The sequence below is a fragment of the Macrobrachium nipponense genome, chromosome 12 (genome assembly GCF_015104395.2).
Source record: "Macrobrachium nipponense isolate FS-2020 chromosome 12, ASM1510439v2, whole genome shotgun sequence".
NCBI lineage: Eukaryota > Metazoa > Arthropoda > Malacostraca > Decapoda > Palaemonidae > Macrobrachium > Macrobrachium nipponense.
In genome coordinates this window covers 33,228,993-33,248,992 of record NC_087205.1, presented here as the reverse complement: position 1 = coordinate 33,248,992, position 20,000 = coordinate 33,228,993, and the positions used below count along the sequence as shown (strand labels likewise).

Here is a 20,000-nt window from a genome sequence, read left to right as displayed (position 1 = left end):
CTGACCCTAAGAGCCTCAGAGGCAGGAGAACACAAAGCTGCGCCTAATATTTCTTCAGCTCTGAATAGGCCTTGACAGGCCGGGCTTGCCTCACACCTCGTCTTTTGGTCGCTTATTTCATCTGTCAAGTATCCCACTTTATTCTTTATATTATTTTTTTTATTTATACTATATTTCAGAATACTAAAGCAAGTGATTTAAGTTCGTTTTTTTCTGAGGATATTGTTTTCTTTTAGTTCACTTGTTTTTTTTCGTTTATTTCACCTGCAAAGTATCCTGATTTATTTTTTTTATTTAAAATTTTCATATTTCAAAATAGCCCAGCAAGCGATTTAGGTAGGCGTTTTTTTCTGGAGATATTGTTCTCTTTGATTTCATCCGTCTTTTATCCGTTTATTTCCCCTGTAAAATGTCCTGATTTATTCTGTTTTTTTTTTTTTCATATTTTTTATCTTTCAAAGTACTACAAAGTGTTTTAGTTAGGGTTTTTTTTTTTAAAAGATATCGTGGACTTTGCTTTAACTCGTCTTTTGTATGTTTATTCCACCTGTCAGGTCTCCCGATTGATTTTTTTAACATTTATTTTATTTTTATATCTTTCAGAATAGTTCAGAAAGCAATTTAGGGAGGAATTTTTTCCCAAAGATATTGGTCTTTTATTTAAATTAGCGGTGAAATGTGTCGTCACGAAGAACTGATTGAATTTTGAGCGGTAATACTTCTGTAGTACCACCTAGTATACGTAGCAGTTTCAGTCGCTGAAATTAATTATTTTTTGAATTTTAAGGTTTTCTGAATAGTGTTATAATTTTATTTAAATTTCTCTGAACAGTGTTATCATTTTATTTAGATTGAGTTATTTCTGAACTGTAAAGAAAGCACAATTAAATAAGAATAAGAAAACTTGATGAAGTAAGACTCTTATTTTAAAACAGAGAAGATTGCCAACAGAATCGAAATTCGTGGCTGTCTCGACAACTTTACCTAGATTGCCGAGGAAATTCCGTCCTATTTTTACGATGACGAGTAGCAAAGAAAGGATTCCTTCAGTAAATCCCTTAGACTTTCATCGTCTGTTTTAGGATACCGAAATGTTTATTTTCCCTAAAAGGAATCCATGAGATGTTAATCTGATTATTGACATAGCAAAGGAAGAGACCAAAAAGAAGAAATTGCCCTCTTTGGGGTTTGAGGGAGACAAAATTATTATTATTATTATTATTATAAGTAGTAGTAGTAGTAGTAGGCGTTTCGTGTATGCTAATAAGCTCTGCGTAATTTGAAACAAATTTCAACCTCTTTTTTTTTTTTTTTTTTTTTTTTTTACATATTGTAAATATCTTGGACTGATAGAAAACGAATTTTTTATTATTATTATTATTATTATTAAATATATATATATATATATTATATATATATATATATATATTATTATATATATATATATATATATATATATATATATATTATAAATATATAAAGTATGTATGTGTTTGTATGATCATGCGTAGAACTAATTTAAATGTTATAAAAACTTGGTTACAACGTCTTCTGTTGAAGAAAAAGCGAACGTTATAATGACAATAAAAGGGAAATCAATCTCACTTACCTTACTTCTTCCTTGTTTACACAACGTAAGTAATATGTGATGCCATTGTCTAATCGATATGAATATATTATTCTGTTGCAGTTGGAATATTTTTTATTATTAATTTACATCACTTGGAAAGATATTTTATGTTGAGTTAAGGCCATGGAGCGGCAGAATGTGTAGAAAGTGATCAAAATATTCTTTAAGAAAACCTGTATGCTTTTGTTTGAATAACTGCGCCGTCCTTATGTATTCTAATTATCATTAAATGACCCGCTTATGAATCGTCATGAAAATACGTAGGCAACTTTGAATATATATATATATATATATATATATATATATATATATATATATATATATATATATATATATATTATACATATATATGTGTGTGTGTAAAATGTATATTTAATTTTATAGCGTACATTGTAATGATTTATTTTATGACTCAATAATGCACATTATATCGTACACCACATAATATACGATTACGGAAGGAATGGCCAGTGACTATAACGTTGTGTAATTCACTAGAAAAAAAAAGAATGTGATGAGAGTACAAGTTAATAAAGAGAGAGAAGCCTTTCTGAAATGTGGGTAGATTAGAAAGCACTTTTTCCTTTTATGAAATACATGAAAAAGAAAATATGTGGACACGACTTTCTTTTGATTTGCCGCAGTTGCAGACAGGAAGGACCTTGAATCAGTTTTTGAGGGAAGCAGAAAGTCATGATGAATGATGATGAAAAGATGAAAAGAGCATATGGAACAGGCAACTCTTATGAAAGCACACCTGTGTCTTGTTGATCGGGCGTTAAGTGTTCGTGTCTGGGAGGGGAGGTGGGAGGGGCGTCGTGCCCGAGGATGGCCGTGACGGAGAACTTCAGGTGGGGCTTGTGAGTTGGGGTCTCCAGACCGGGGCTGTGGGAGGCGTCGCCGTCGCACCCGCATCCTCCGGGGTCACCCTCGTCGCCGCCCCGCGACCTAGGTGGCGAAGACTGCAGCGCGGGCGGCGTCAGGCGGTCCGGACCGGCTGGGCGCGCCAGGAGGCCCAGGTAGTGGGCGGCGGCGTCCTCCTTGTAGTAGAAGTGCTCGGGCGCCCCCGCTCCTCGGTGGTCGTCCGACAGGAGCAGCGGCGGGGGCTTGGTGGCCACGGGGCGGGCGAGGTGCGACGCCCTCTCCCTCAGGAGAGATTCCACCACGAAGGGCGTCGCTACGCCGCCCATGCTGGTGGCGACTGACGTCGCCGTAAAAGGCAGGGGCAGCGGCGGAAGGGAACCCAAGATGCTGTGGGCGGGCAGGGCCGAGTGGGCCAGGGGGCGAAGACCCCCGCCCAGAACGCCAGCATGTCCGACACTGGGCAGCATTTTGGAAAACACTGTTATCCTTTCCACTTCGGTTAAGGGCTGATCAATATCACAGAGCACTAAATAGGACTCAAATTGTTATTCGACGGCCATTCAAGAACTGCTGGACCACTCGAGTGTCAGACTGCTACTGCTGCAGGCGGTGGCGGCGGCGGCGGCGTGGTCCAGGGGCCTGAGGGACACACAAACAACCGGTTGTTCGGCCGAGTCATCATCTCGGTCTCATCTCCGTCGTGAATGTCTTCACTCGCGGGAATTATGTAGGACAGAATGTGTATGATTCCTTCCTCTGATCTTGAGCGCCGCCGCGCGAAGGGCAGCGGGCCAATGCAGGAAGGCTTCGGGCTTGGCGCCTTTCGATTCGCACACTCGGGGGGCGGGAACGCTCGCGCGCGCACGCACACAGACGTAAGAAAGGAAGGAAGGAAGGGGTTCGCCGGTCGCTGTTGTGGCCGAGTCCGAAGCTCACCCTCCACTCATCCCTTCACCTCGAGATGAGGCAAATAAACCCTAACATGTGATATGTTTCGCCTAATCCTCGTTACACTCTATTGTTCGCTGGGGAGCTCCGATCGCGGTGGCCACGCCCACCTGATGCCCGGCGGACCAACCGCCGAACACGCTCCGCCCACCGGTGCCGCTCATTGGCCGGGGATTTGTTGCCACATTGATCAGCGCAGCCAATGGTCGGCGGAGATGTATTCATTGCGGGCGGGGGATGATGGCTTATCTTGTCGGGAATGAATCTAATGGGAGTCCTATGATGTCGTTGGCCAGATTGGATTAAAGGCCCATCAGAACGGCCCAGATAACCGATTGATTCGCCCCGTTCGGATCAATTCGGATAAGAGAGAACACACTCATTCCCGGTCCTCACGGGGTAGTATGGGGGAAGGGGGGACCGGATGGGGTGCCATTGCGGTTATGCGAGTAAAGAACTAAGGAGTTAGTGTGGTGGAGGGGAAGGGGCCGCATGAATCCAAAGGAAGGGGGAGGGTGGGGAGAGAGAGAGAGTGGGATGGGGGAAGTGGTACAGGAGGGTATATTAAAGGGTTTCCATTGGTCCAATGAGACCAATTACATTTTGTTCCCTGGAGTGGAAATGTAATTAATGTAATTATGATTAAGTCGAATCAGTCTTCTTTTTTTAGTTTTTTTTTTATTCCTCGAGATCGTTCTGACAGAGGGCGCATGGAAATTTATGAGGAGTGAAAGGCTTGTTTAAATATTACGATGGCTGCTTTATTATATTTTCATTAATGTTAATGCAGTGAGATGACGGTGATTTTTTACATACGATTGCAGCGTCTGAATCACTTCTCTTATATTAAGCTCAGAGTGAATGATTTCTTTTTTTATTACTTTTTTTTCTACTGAATACATTATGGTGTTATTGATGTATTTATGACATGTGGTCATAACATGGATGATGACCACAATATTTAGCTATATTGTTTGTTAGATAGACGATTTATATACCTTCTCTTCTCTCCTCTCTCTCTCTCTCTCTCTCTCTCTCTCTCTATCTCTGCTATATATATATATCTATTATATATATATAGATATATATATATAGTAGAAGATAGATAGATAGATAGATAGATAGATAGATTAGATAGATTATAGGTTATATATATATAGATGTAGTATATAGATATACGTATATATATGTAGTATAGTATAGTATATATATAGCGCTATAGAGAAGAGAGATGAGTTAGATCGATAGAGAGATATATATAGATATAGTGATATATATATATATTACTAGATATAGAGAGATAGATATATATATATGATAGATCGTTATAGATATACATATATATATATAATATTATATAAGATATATATATATAGATATAATCTATCTAGAGATCTATATAGATTATATAGATATATATATTTACTTAATACATATGTATAGATATATTAATATATATAGATATTATATATAATATATATATATATATATCTCCATATATATATAGAGATATAGATATACTAATTATAGATAATATATATATATATAGGATATATATATATATATATATGATATATATATATAGATATGATATATAGATATTATAGTATATATACTATTACTCTATTTATAGAATATAATATAGTAGAGATATATATATATCTATATATTATATATCGATATTAGAGCTATATATATTAGAGATATAGATAATATATATTAGATCATATACGGATATATAGAGAGATAGCGGAGAAGAGAGAATAGATAAATATAGATAGGAGATATATAGTACATATAATAGATATATATTATATTATATAATATAGATGATATATATAGATTATGAGAGATAATATTTATAGATAGATAAGTATCTAGTATACAGAGAATAGGAATATATGAGGATTATAGCCTATAAATATCCTAGATAGACAGATATGTTTAGATATGATATAATATACATTATTTATATAGATATAGATATAGAGAGAGAAACAAATTAATAATTAGATTATATTATAGATAGAAGATTATATATATAGATCTATAGTACATATTTATGAGATATATATATATATTAATGTATATATATATCTATATTATATATATATCTATATTATTATATGATATAGTATATATACATATTATTAGAAAAAAAATATTTTTTTATATATATATATATAGATATATATATATATATATATATTAATATATATATAGATATAGATATAGAATATATATAAAATATATATATATATATATATATATATATATATCTATTTATATATTATATATATATATTATGTATGTATATAAATTGTATATATATATATCTATTTATATCTATATATATATAATATTATATATATATATATATATAATATATTAGATATATATATATATATATATATATATATATCTATATATTTATATATATCTATATATATATATATATATATCTCTATATATATATCTATCTCTATCTTTGTTATATATCTATATATATATATATATATTATATATTAATAATATATATATATCTATAATAATTATATAATATCTGGCGATTCTTTTCCCGGGTAATCATAATAACTTGCCTTGTGGCATAATTTTTATGCCCTTTCATAATTGCCAAAAGGATTTATTCCTTGAATAAATGCAAATGTAAAATAGTAATACAGCCGCAGAAACTTGACATTAAACATAAATGTTGATAACAAATCATGAGGGTTTTTAGCATAGCGTATAAAGCTTCTCATATATTTTGAAACTATAATTATTTTTGTCTTTTATACATACATACATACATACATAAATACATGTATATATACTATATACGCTAAATCTCCACCTTGGCTGCAACACACCACATTAAACTAACTACCAGGGGTTTCAGGCGTTTAGTTAACTTAGGTCAACCGATGCACAATAGATTCGTCTTGAAATATATTGAGATATAGAGAAAATTAATGTCGTCACTATTTCCTGTAGCCGAATGAACAATGATCAGATTCTTTTACTGATAGCTATCGAATGTACAGTTGTATAAAAATTTCAACATGCTCTTAATATGTCACATTACGTCATGAAGAGGCATTAGATTTGTCAAAATTCCTCGAGTAATGGATAATTCCAAATTGTTATAACGTACTTTTCAGAGAATATGAAGTCTATGTTTCATTTTAGTTGACTTTTCTTGCTGCTTGACCGACGCATTTGTAACATTGGAGTTATATTAAAAAGAGTATATCTCTTCTTCTTCTCTTCTTGTTCCTGTGAACTATTTTCTTCGGTCGTCTGTTCCGCTTTTCAACCTCGTATTATTTTAATTTCCTTTTTCTGTGTTCCCTGTACCTTACATTCCCTTTTGTTTATTGCATTTTTTTTCCTTTGACAACTTTCGTTCGTAGAAAGGAATGGCGTGCTGGTCCTGTGAGGTGAAAGAAATAGTCTTCAAATTTCTCTCGAGAGTGACTTATCTTTCAAGCATAAAAAAACTTCTTTTGACTTTTTTTTTTTAATTCGCAGAGATGTATTGTGATAAATGGATAATTTTGAATCCACATAGCTCATCTTTTTATCAATCTTTGTTCTATTCATTATTATCCTTCAGCATTTTTATGTTCATTACTAGTGTACAGATATGGTGCTACCCCACCCCTTCGCTCCTTCCCTCCCTCCAAAAACAATGCCCGCCCCCCGAAAATGTATATAAATGAATATCATGACATTTCAAGTCCCAATTAAACTGTCCTCTTATCATTGATTACCATTTTTGCCAAATAAATGTCTATCTTTCTTTTAGATGGATTGCTGCAGAATATAAGATAAAATAAATATATCCATTTTTAGGTCAAATAGAGTCCTCTGCTGTCGCGATACAAAAAAAGCGAATAATAAAATGTAGTTTTAATTCATTCATGTCAGTACGAATGGTAATTAATTTCATTTGATATTCCTTTTAATTACGGCGTCTTCCAATTTATTTTGTCACTGTATGTAAATACGAGTATATTGGCCATTGATACAACACATTCAGGCGGATCAGGGCCATCATTGGTATTTCTGTTATATTTCGTTTAATTTGGGTCAATTTGACGGGCCATTTGATTTGAATACTGTGTTTCTATAAGTGATTTTTCTTTTACTGATTATTAATGTCTTTTTGCCTTTGATGGTATGCATAGAAATTCAACGGTCTAAAGAGATGAATTGTGATACATTGTTATTACTTTAAAAAAAAAAAAAAAAAAAAAAAAAAAAAAAAAAAAAAAAAACAAAAAAAAAAAAAAAAAAAAAAAAAAAAAAAAAAAAAAAAAAACTCCTCTTCCAAGGTTTTCAATAAAAACGGAAATACTAAACGGACTACTTAATATTTTTCTTGTAACTGGGGTTTTAAAGTCCAGAATATTTCTGGTCAGTCGCGCTAATTCAAGAGGTTTTATTCCTGAGTCACAAAGTAGTTGGCAGTCTTGAAAAACATGAGTCTGTTTTAATGTGATTTTCCTTCATTTCTTTGTTGCAAATAAGTTGCGAATCACTGTATTTTAAATATGACTTGAAAAGGTTGAGATGTCGCAATAAAAGTATAATAATAATAATAATTGTAATAATAACGATAATAATGACAATTAAAAGCCACAGTAGTATTCAAAATATATTTCTGTACAGTGTTAAAAATGACTAGGAGAAACTTTCGGATACTGCTCCGTATCCCTCTTCAGTCCTACTCAGTAATTTTTAACCTTGTACAAAAATATATTTTTAACACTACTGTGGTTTTAGTTGTCAATATTTTGCCTCGTTACGGAGGTTCCTTAGTTCAATAATAATAATAATAATAAACACTAGCTACCTGCGGTAATAAGTGGTACGAGCACCAACCTGAAGGAATGATAGAAAACGATTAAGCAAAGATCCTGAGGGACTATGGTATCAGAACAGATATGGTGATACGTTCAAATAGACCAGACGTGACGTTGATTGACAAAATCAAGAAGAAATTATCACTCATTGGTGTCGCAATACCATGGGACACCAGAGTTGAAGAGAAAGAAAGGGAAAAAATGGAGAAGTATCAGGACCTGAAAATAGAAATAAGAAGGATATGGGATATCCCAGTATAAATTGTACCCATAATCATAGGTACACTAGGCACGATCGCAAGATCCCTGGAAAGAATCTGGAAAAACTAGAGGCTGAAATAGCTCCAGGACTCATGCAGAAGAGTGTGCTCCTAGTAACAGCGCACATAGTAAGAAAAGTGATGGCTTCCCAAGGAGGCAGGATGCAATCCGGAACCCCACACAATAAATACCACCCAGTCGAATTGGAGGACTGTGATAGATAAAAAGAAAAAAAAATGAAAAAATAATAATTAAAAAATGTTCACAGTGACATGAGTCTTAAAATGGAGAAACAAATTCAGAGTTATGTAAATGCACAGTTTTTTGTTAAAAATATTTATGTACATTTACATAACGTTGCATTTATTTCCCCAAGTAATAATAATAATCTTCTTCTTCCCAGCTTATTCCCATTTTTATATGGGGTCGCCGTTTCGGATGAGCCGTTTCCATCTATTTCTATCCTGCGCTTCTGCCTCATCAATTCCCTTCTCATGTAAGTCTCCTCTTACACAGTCCTTCCATCTCTTTCTTGGTCTCCCTCTTTTTCTTCTTCCTTGCACCTCCACCCCCATAGTATGTCTCCCAGCGTGGTCCTCATCTCTCCTCAACAGGTGTCCATACCATCTCAGCCTCCCCTCCTGCACTTTCTTTGATACTTCCACCACCTTAGTCGACCCCCTTATGTAGTCATTTCTGATCCTATCCTCTCTTGTCACCCCAGACATCCACCTAAGCATTCTCATTTCTGCCACATCCATCTTCTTCTGCTCTGTTTTTCTCATGCATGCTGTTTCCGTACCATACAGCATTGCTGCTGTTCTTACCGCCGTCTTGTGAAATTTTCCTTTTAACCTAAGCGGCACTCTTTTGTCACAAAGAACTCCAGAGGCCGCTCTCCAGCCTGCCTGTTTCCGATGTTTTTCTTCTTTTTCCATACATCCTCCAGCGTTAACAAAAGATCCCAAATACTTAAACTTATCAACTCTCCTTATTTGCTCTCCACCAAGCTGAATACTTTCTCTATCATCCCCCTCAGTGGTGGTACACATATATTCTGTCTTATATATACTTATTCTCATTCCTCTGTCCTCCAGTACTTGTCTCCATGTTTCCAATTTCACTTCCAGATCTTCCCTGCTCTCTGCATATAATAATTGATGGAAATGAAAGCGTGGCTTACTTTTAATGTCTTGTCATTGCATACCCATTATTTTAATGAGATTTGGGGAAATGTATAGATTATAGATGAGGCACCAAGCTGTGATTCTCTCTCTCTCTCTCTCTCTCTCTCTCTCTCTCTCTCTCAGGGTATCGTATAGTTATTTGTATTATCCAGAAGTCTGGTGTCAAATCCTTGCTCGTTTAAAGTCAGTCATGTATATGTTTTGTCTTCCTTTAGTGAAGAACAAATAGTTAGTTATCATCCGATTGGAGGTTCAGTAGGTACTCTGTGGGTCTGTCTCGCGAGGCTTAATGTCCACTATGCTGATGTTATAGCAATTGACATTTCGTAGAGAAATGAGTATGCCATCGACACAAAATGCAAATAATGCAAGAATAAGGGGCTTCATGGATTAATAAGTTTGAAAAATTCTAATGACAGTATAATTTCACCCTTCATACCGAAGAGTTTGCTTTCATTTTGCTTTCTGCCGTTAGATTCTCTGAAGGTCTACTTTTGCATTTAGTGTATAATGGTGACATTGGACATTAAATAAAAAAAATGGAATTGCTGAAAGGAAAAGAGCTGGTTTTTGTTTGCAGGATATATGATCTCCTGTTATTGTTATGAATATTTTTTTTAGGCTTTCTTTAATAACGGTGATGATAGATTTGGCCGTAGGGTTAATAATATAGTGATTCTAGTGGTGCCGCTGTGTAATACTATTTGCCATCATCATCATTTCATCACTACTAATAAAAACAGAAAAGAATAAAAAATGAAATCCCGCCAAGCTAAATAAACGTCTTGCAAAGAGACCTCATAACTTCCCTTCACGCACAGAGATCTCGGCCACTAATGGTCCTCCGGTAATCATTCGCCATCGAGGGAACCCCAATCTGGGCCCATTCATGGTGGCCGCAATTTTTTACGTCGGACAAAATTAGGTCCATATCTTTCTTGGGCGGAGGTTTATCAGAAAATAATCATCGTCTCTCTCTCTCTCTCTCTCTCTCATCTCATCTCAGTCTCTCTCTCTCTCCTCTCTCTCTCTCCCCCCCCACCCCAACTCTCACTCTCTGCTCTCTCTCCTCTCGTCCTCTCTCTCGCTTCTCTCTCTACTCTCTCTTCTCTCTCTCTCTCTCTCTCTCTCTCCCCCTCATCTCTCTCTCTCTCTCTCTCTCTCTCTCTCTTGGAACTCTGAAGGAACTGCCGATCAAAGCATTCCCTCCGAATGGATGTCATGGGAGTCTGCATGTGGTTGTTAGTGAGGTTTGTATATATGTAGCATATATATATATATATATATATATATATATATATATAATATGTGTATGTATATATATAAATATATATGTATATACTTATATTTATTTGTGTGTGTGTGTGTATATATCATATTATATTATATATATATATATATATATATATATATATATATATATATATATAGTATATATTATATACGTGTGTGTATGTTTGAGAGAGAGAGAGAGAGAGAGAGAGAGAGAGAGAGAATAAATCTACCGATCCCCTTTATCAGATTTATTAATTATTATGTGTCTGTGATAGCCACGATAACCTCTCAATTGCACCATTTCCTCACACTTTTATAAATAGGGTTATCACTACAAGCCTTTAATCCACGTGGAAAATAAATCGAGGGGCCTTTTCGTTCACAGCTTCCAGAGGACGAGTCCCAGCGATTATCTGTAGGTCTTCTTCAGAGTGTGTGAGGGCGCAAGGGAGGAACCGCGTGAAATGAATCGTGCTTTGGTCGTGTGGCGGCAGGTGGCGATCGATGGCTGGAGACTTTTGCACTGATAGTTACGTTACGTTAGAACCGTATCATGGGCGTCACAGGTTCGTCAGTTTCATCCGGTAATAGTTGAGCCGATTAGGGATCGGTCATCCTCGTATTATTTGACCCCTGCACCTTGCTTTCCCTTTTATTGGATCTGCATGTGGTGCACTGTAGGCATTACTTAAGGATCTTTGGAGTGTCCCTACGGCCATTAGCTGCAACCTTATTTATTCCTTTTATCGTGCCTCAGTTCGTATTCTCTTTCTTCCATCTGACTCTCTCTCTAGAGAGTGTTTCATAGTGAAACTGCGAGGTTTCCCTCCTGATACTACATCCGTCAAACCTTCTTATTGTCAATTTCCGTTTCAGTGCTGAATGACATCATAGTTCCCAGGGCCTTTGGCCTAAATTCTGTATTTCATTCCATTTATTGCATCTGTGTACGTTTAAACTGGTAAAGTGAAAGAATGCCTCCTTGACGAAGGCCTTAGGAGGAGCCGAGGATGTATGATGACACCTTCATCAATTCGAAACGGAATTGCTGCGTTGAGAATCAGTAGTGCTATTATATGTCAGTTAAATTTAAGGGATGCACCTTCCTTGTTTTTTTTAAGCTTCAAGATGAATTTCAGGTAGTTACTCCGTCAGGTGCTCTTGTTTTATCAACAAAAACGAATTGCTGTATTGAGAATCCTTAATTAAATATTCCAATATAAAATAAAGGCGAACCACTTCTGTGAAGTTGGAAGATGAGTTTCAGTTAGTTGACGCTGCCTAGTACTTTTCTCCCTTCAACAGAATAAAAGAAAACAGAAGTGACGCTGTGATAAGTGATAGTTCTGGTGTCCCTCGAGTAGGTAGCTTTCAATCTAAACTTACTTTGATCGCTGATTCGCTAAAAAAGAGAGAGAACAAAAAATAAAGAGACCCGAATATCTTTGATAAACTCTTAGTGATTGCAATCGGACTAGTTACCTGGGCCAGCTGCACTGTTTAGCTTGATTTTGATCAGTGGTGTTACTGAACCAGGAGTATGAATGCTGGAAGAAACTAATTAAATAAATGCATTGAAGCAAGTAGCAAATCATTAGTGGAAATAGTGAGGTGGCAAAGTCTGGATTCCACTGCAGGAAAGACCTGATATTATGATAATACCATCGGCGAAATGAAGTTGTATTATTCGTAAATATGGAGGAAGTTGCATCTTGATCATTCTATTCTCTCTCCTCTTATCCTGAATATTTAATTGTCATCTTGCCATCAAAGTGTAAATGGGCCGAAGGTTTATCTAATCATTTTTTATTATCATGGAAGATATTTCTTATAAAGTTTAACGAAGTGGCCTTCTCATGCCATTCCATCCATAGTGTCGAAACATGTTTATACGTGAAGCGTATCAAATGTATTTAATTCACACTGAAAAATCAATTGTCATTTATAATTTCCTTAAGGAATCAGTACGAAGGCGGTTACGATTCAACTCGAGAAATTCATGTTGAGGTTCTTCATATAATGAACTAGGAAAAATCTGCACCTTTATCAAATCCTTTCCATTTTGAGTTTTGCAATATAGCATTGTCAAAGGAATATATAGACAAAACGAATTTGTGCATCACCTGCTAACCCATTGCTGCCGTGAGGAGGTTTTGACGACATACATTACCAAATTATTGAATTATTCTGAAAGGATATATATGGGTCGTGTTAAAGCCCTCTCCCCAAAGAAAGTGAAGACCGTGCATTAACTCCTTACCTCATTAACTTTGTGGAGATGTGTAATCCTCAGAGGAAGTTAAAGAACATTGTCCCCCTCCAGCAACCAAATTCTGGAAAACGCTTCCAATTTTTCCCCTGAATCCTAATGATAACCTTTCTTCACTACAAGGACGAGTCCGTCGATTTCATTATATGTTCGGCTTCATTCTTTTTTTTTTTATTCCCCTTTCTTGTTTCTTCGGATGTGGGTTAGATATGGGCACTGTTACCAGTCCTTCGACCTCGGCAGTAACCTCTAACATCTGGTGTTACTCGTATTCAGTGACATGACATGTACGCTGCTGATTCTCCCCAAAAACGCTGATTTTATGTTAGATCCTCGTTTTGTTGAACAATGAAAGGTGGGTTCAAATTTCGTCAGATTGTATTATGTTAGTCCAAGTTTCGCTACAAACAAAAGCTATGAAATCTTGAAGGAACTAAAAAAAAAAAAAAAAAATAAAAATAAAGTAAAAAATACGCCGGAGTTTCTTCGGCGCAGTCGCGTTTTGTGTACAGCGTATAATGCTGTATGAAACTTTCAGCCACAGCCCGATGGTGGCCTGTCGCATAGTGTTGCCAGGCACACGATTATGGCTAACTTTAACTTTAAATAATATAAAAAATACTGAGATTTTAGGGCCACAATTTGGTATGTTTGATGATAAGAGGGTGGATGATTACTAGATCTTGACGGAATAATACCAATAGTTTATTTTTTTATCATATTTTTTTCCCTATTCCACAAGTTAATCTTCTTATTTTGCCTAAGCTTGCTTTGCAAGTTAATGGCCTTATTTGTTTGTTCCATATGAATATGTGCATATTTAGAATAATGATAATAATATTGTATTATAGGTCTCTCTTAAACTCACAAATAAATGTGAAAAAATTGTTTTTACTAAAAGTTTGATTACTCTTATAAAATAACTTTCGATATTTTGAAGGAATATACTCAAATGTGCGACGTATAATTGATTCAGGGAGGTAAACATACAAGAGAGAGAGAGAGAGAGAGAGAGAGAGAGAGAGAGAGAGAGAGAGAGAGAGAGAGAAAGCCAGTAGGACAAGTCCCAGGGAGCGATGACATACTCTCCCAGTTTATGTAAACACATTATCTGCCCGGGAGTGGGCATAATATAGTATACAACTTGAATTTCCTGTTTACCTGACTGAATCACATGATGCAACAGGTGAAATAACCAAGGTTGATAAGTAAGGGATTCAGAGCCGATGAGACGCGGGTTTTCGGCAACACCTTTTCATCAAAGTATCAGATAAAGGTGAAAGTTGGCAAGTGTAGCTTACACAGCCAAGGCTTCAACAAATTCGATGATGGCCAGCGGGATATGGAATTGTCCCCGTGGTTGTAAGACTGCATTTGTGCTACGGCTTGCCAGTTGCCACTTTGTATACAAGCGAGAAGACCCGTGGCAAGAGCAAGAAGACTCGTGGCAAGATTTACTATACCGTCAATAGGTAATTATTTCTATAGTGGATTATAGTTACTTGGCAACACTGATTCTTTTGCTGCAGCAAATAGAAAACTATAGCGTCAAAACATGAGGTAAAACAAACCGGATTGTCTTTTTGTATTTCCGCCTATATAGATTTACTAAATGAAACAAACGCTCTATAGACTGGTTCATGATGTGGATGAATTACACACATTGCATTCTTTGCAAAGTAGAAGCTATACGAATATCAAGAAAATGGAAGAATTCCAGGCTAACAACTTAGTCCCAACAACTGCTGTGGAAGTTGCGATGAAACCTTGACATAATAATAATAATAATAAAATGATTGAGAATGATAATGCAATCAAGGAGACGATAACAAACCCTGCTTGCCATCATTGATATCGCTGAAGCCTGCGGTGGGTATTAATATCAGTCAGTGAATATGTCATCAGCAAGTGGGGAGGGAGAACCACAGGGAAGAGACGTTTTCCTCATGATTATGTAAACTTCTCTCCAGTGTGGTTGTAGCCTCATGACGTCATAAGTTAACGTCACTATTATGCGATTTTGATGGCTCTAGCTTAGGAAACTCACTTTTACTCTGACACGTACCAGAACTGTTGAACTTAGGTACTAAATAATGCTTGCAGAATTGAGGTCTGGATATAAAATATACACTTGCCAACTTTCACCTTCATCCGGTGCTTTGATAAAAAAGGTGTCTCCGAAAAACCCTGTCTCATCGGCTCTGAATCCCTTAGTGGTTCTGGACAAATTACTTTAGTCAACTTTGAAATTGATGACTTTTCTGTACAATTTAAAAAAAATTGTTGGTACATTTTGTTTCTTCTTTTTTTCAGCTTGTGACCGAATTTGGTGTCATTCTAAAATGTTTCAAGGTTTAATCCTAATTTTGCGAGAACTTGTGGCCATAGGTACCTATTGGTAATTTCACCTACTTGATTATGAAATTAAGTCACAGGATAAGAAATAAAAACTTTTTATTAATAACTAGGTGCTTAGCTCTCCGACACATAATACATACATGAATACATACATACATATACATTATATATATATATATGTGTGTGTGTGTTTGCATTTCTATATATGCATTTACGCGTATAGCGCCTCAGTGGCGTGGTCGGTATGGTGTTAGCGTGCCACCTCGGTGGCCGCGAGTTCGATTCTCGGACATTCCACTGAGGGGTGAGAGATGTGTATTTCTGGGGATAGAAGTTCACTCTTGACGTTGTTCGGAAGTCACGCAAAGTCGTTGGGCCCGTTGCTGAATAACCACTGGTTCCATGCAATGTAAAAACACGATACAAACAAACATTTACGCGTATATATTTACGCTTTTACAAAGAGACTAATTTGACTGGTTCCTGCAATAAGATTGCTGTTGGCAATACTACCCGTTCTCTTACAAGCGATCATCAATCATTCATTTGAAACTCGTTGGATTTCCATTGAAGTAATTAAGTAAAATGTATAACTGATTCACGAAAATTTGGAACGTGTTGAATATATAAATAAAGGCAAAAGTCACGAAGAGCCCCTCAGTGGCGTGGTCGGTATGGTGTTGGCGCCCCACCTCGGTGGCAGCGAGTTCGTTTACCGGGAATTCCACTGAGGGGTCAGACATGTGTAATTCTGGTTATAGAAGTTCACTCTCGACGTGGTTCGGAAGACACGTAAAGCCGTTGGTCCCGTTGCTGAATAACCACTGGTTCCATGCAACGTGAAAACACCATACAAACAAAAATAAGTCACGAAGGAAAGGGAATCCGCCATTATACAACTTTCTTTTAATTCTTTTACATTATTTCTGGGGTGTATTATCTGGACCCTTGTATAAGTAGCATGTTTAAGAATTATCTTAAAGATAAAATCACAGACTTAATTACAAATCACTTACCTTATAGATACTTTCTTTGTATATGTACTATGTTTAATATATATATATATTTTTGTGAATATGTACCTTGCAAAGTTAGGTTTTATTATTTACCAAAATGAAATTTTTGTGTGGTCAGTCAGTGCCTTGTATAATCTCTTAATTGTCTTGTCCCTGATTTTGAGCATTTGGAATTAATCATTTGCAAGCCTCTTAAATTGGGTCCCTGTTTTGGGAAGGTTACTAATTCTCGAGGTGTATTGGATTCTAGGTAGGGTAGAGTGGGGTAAAAGGCCCCCGTGGGGTAAAAGGCCTCCCCCTATTTTCTTGCTTATGACATATCATAGCAACTTAGTCAGCTGATCAGTGCAGCAACACTTTCTGCCTGAAGCTTTCTATAACAAACAGCCAGGGAGAACTAGAATGGGACAAAGCCAGCACGCATTTTTCTTCTTTGGACACATTTCATGTAAGTTTGCGTGCTATATCAGGGATATCCTGTGCGCACATCTTGTCAGTAAAGTCAGTACTTTAACTACAGTTACTTTAAATGAGAGCTAAGAAATATCTTGCAATGCAATCCAGACTTGAAAACTCAATTGAGGTACAGGTGGATTTAGTTTTCTTAAAAAATGACAAGTGGGGTAAAAGGCCCACCACGCTTTGGGGCAAGAAGCCCAGGGGGCTTTTTACCCCATCTGATCAGTTGGACATGTAACCAGTGGTGAAAGAGGACAGACTGCATCTTATTTGTGCAATGAAGGCAACTGGAGTTTGTCTTCCTCTTATGTTTATATTTGCCCGTAAAAGGAAGACTTCACTACTTATGATCGGCAGCTTACCTGGATCAAGTGCTAGATGCATAGCAAATGGATGGTCTAATGCAGATTGTTTCGAAGACTGGCTACATCACTTTGTTAAAATTGTTAAGCCAAGTCGAGCAGAAAACCACATTACAATTCCAGATGGCCACCAAAGTCACATTACATTAGCCAGAGAGAATGGAGTAATGTAATGGAAATTAGTCTACACCTTTTTTACTTGTGTCATTTTTGTTCTTATGTAAAACTTATCCATTATTTCTTTTATTTGTGTTATTCTTGGTGCTATATAAAGAAAGTGAATTTATTTCTAATTGTGCTGTTACAGCTGTCATGTAGAGGAGTGTCAGTTTATTTCACAATTTTGCTCATTTCAGTTCCTATGATTACCAAAAAGTTCCTAGTTTTACAAGAAACTAAGAACTCTAAGATCAATTTTTGTATATTTTCCAGCATTATTCTTGAATAATTTTGTGTGGAAGGTTGAATTTTTTATATTTAGCAAAAATAGGCGTCTACTTTTCAATTTAAATGGTAGTTTTCATGAAGTACCACAATATCTTAGGTATGGGGCAAAAAGCCCCCACCGTGGGCTTCTCCCACCCATGGGGTAAAAGGCCCCATTTGTTCTTTTTTTTCAGGTCATGTTTTTACTATCCTAAATTGCTAACATAAATAGCTTCTTATGATTATGATCGTTGATACTCCAATAACAAAGCTTTCTAGAAATATCTCTGTTAGGTCAATAGCTGAAATACTGTAGACAATATAATAATAATAATAATAATAATAATAATAATAATAATAATAATAATAATAATAATAATAAAATAATAATAATAATATCCTTTATTTCGGTTCAGGGCCATATACAATGAACATACAAAATACACAGTAACATACACAATCTAGATATATGAGTCAACATGATAGGAAAAATTAGTAATCGGCACTTATCCACAAAATAGCTGAGGTAGCATAAAAGATAGTAATCATAATACTGGTAACAGTAATAATATTGGTGAGAAAAAAAAATGCATTGAGAGTTATAACAGTTAGTGCACAAATTATATAGCTTAAATTTCACTAGAGACCTTAGGTGGTTACAGTAGTCTGGTCCAGAGGGCTAAATACATAAATTGAATGTATATAATAAAAAAAAAAAAAACTTTAACTTGATAGTAATCACAGAAATAATGAAAAAATAAAATATCAGCAATAAATATAATAATGACAAAATCTGCAGATGACATCCTGCTAATACAGAGATTAAGTCCTTTAGGGGACAAAGGCCTCATTTTCCCATCTTTCCCACAATTTAGATCTTCTTGCTTCACTCCTTAGGATGCTTTGTATGAGCGAGTTGCCGCTGTTTCTCACTCGGGTTACCAGGCTGGACATTGTTCGCCTTACAATGATTTTTAAATTGTCCAGGTGGTTTTCTAAGAACATCTGTGTGGCGGAGTGGTAGCGTGGAGTGTTTGTGAGGCGTCTCAGAATGTCATTGTGCACAACAGTGATACGTCTCATGGTCTCTCGGGTATAGTTCGTCCAGAGGGAACACCCATAGATACTGTAGCAGTACGAGCGGAGGAGCAGCAGTTTCACGTCTCGGTGACAGAAGGCAAACCTCCTTGCAATCATGTTGCCAGTTGCACATAGTTTACGACGCCTCTGTTCAATGTCTGCCGTCTCTTTTAGGTCGTCGGTAATAATGTGACCCAAATACGGAAATTCGCGCACAAATTCCAGCCGATGGTTTCTGAGGAAAATTTGTGGTTCTGCAATATGCTTAAGCGATCTCGGGAGCAGCGACATGCACTGGGTCTTGGTTTCGTTGTAAATTATATCAAATTCCTCTGCATATTGACGGCAAGTGTCGATGAGTCGTTGGAGGCCATGCACTGATGGGGAAATCAGAACCATATCGTCGGCGTAACAGAGGTTGTTTATAGTTGTTTCATTGACAGTGCATCCGATTGGGAGTGAGTTCAGTTTGACATTCAAGGCATCTGTGTACGTATTAAACAAGTATGGAGAGAGAATGCCCCCTTGCCGAAGCCCGTTTAGGGAGCCGAAGGTGTACGATAATACGTTGCCCCATTTAACACAGAATTGCTGTGTGGAGAACCAGCAATGTAAAATGCCAATTAGATATAGGGGTGTGCCCCTTTTATGCAGCTTCAGGAATAGCTTCAGGTAGTTTACTCTGTCAAATGCTTTTCTCACATCTACGAAACACAGGAAAACCGGAGATGCTGATGATAGGTAGTAGTTCAGCAATTCTTTCAGTATGTAGATGCAGGTGTCGGTTGAGTGGTTTGCTTTAAACCCGAACTGGTTGTCAGTGGTGTGTAGAAAGGGGAGAAGTCTCACAAGAAGAACCGACTCAAGTATCTTCGATGCGATCGTTGTGATTGCAATTGGCCGGTAGTTGCCAGGGTCAGCTGCATCCTTTAGCTTGTTTTTGATTAATGGTATCAAGTGAACTAAGAGTAGGGAGTCTGGAAGAAACTGGTGAATT

General features: G+C 36.5%; 1 protein-coding gene and 1 long non-coding RNA gene across 2 annotated transcripts in view; one reads left to right on the top strand and one right to left on the bottom strand.

Annotated features, from left to right (window-relative positions):
• LOC135224467 (homeobox protein DBX1-A-like) overlaps nt 1-3,449 on the bottom strand; it is a 37,097-nt gene extending 33,648 nt beyond the window's left edge. Inside the window, exon 1 of the mRNA XM_064263469.1 lies at nt 2,388-3,449. Coding sequence (XP_064119539.1) covers nt 2,388-2,961 — 574 coding nt within the window. The 5' untranslated portion in view covers nt 2,962-3,449. The remainder of the gene's footprint in view (nt 1-2,387) is intronic.
• Nucleotides 1-20,000, top strand: part of LOC135224469 (uncharacterized) — a 291,914-nt gene that overhangs the window by 139,030 nt on the left and 132,884 nt on the right. The gene's annotated exons all lie outside the window — the stretch shown is intronic.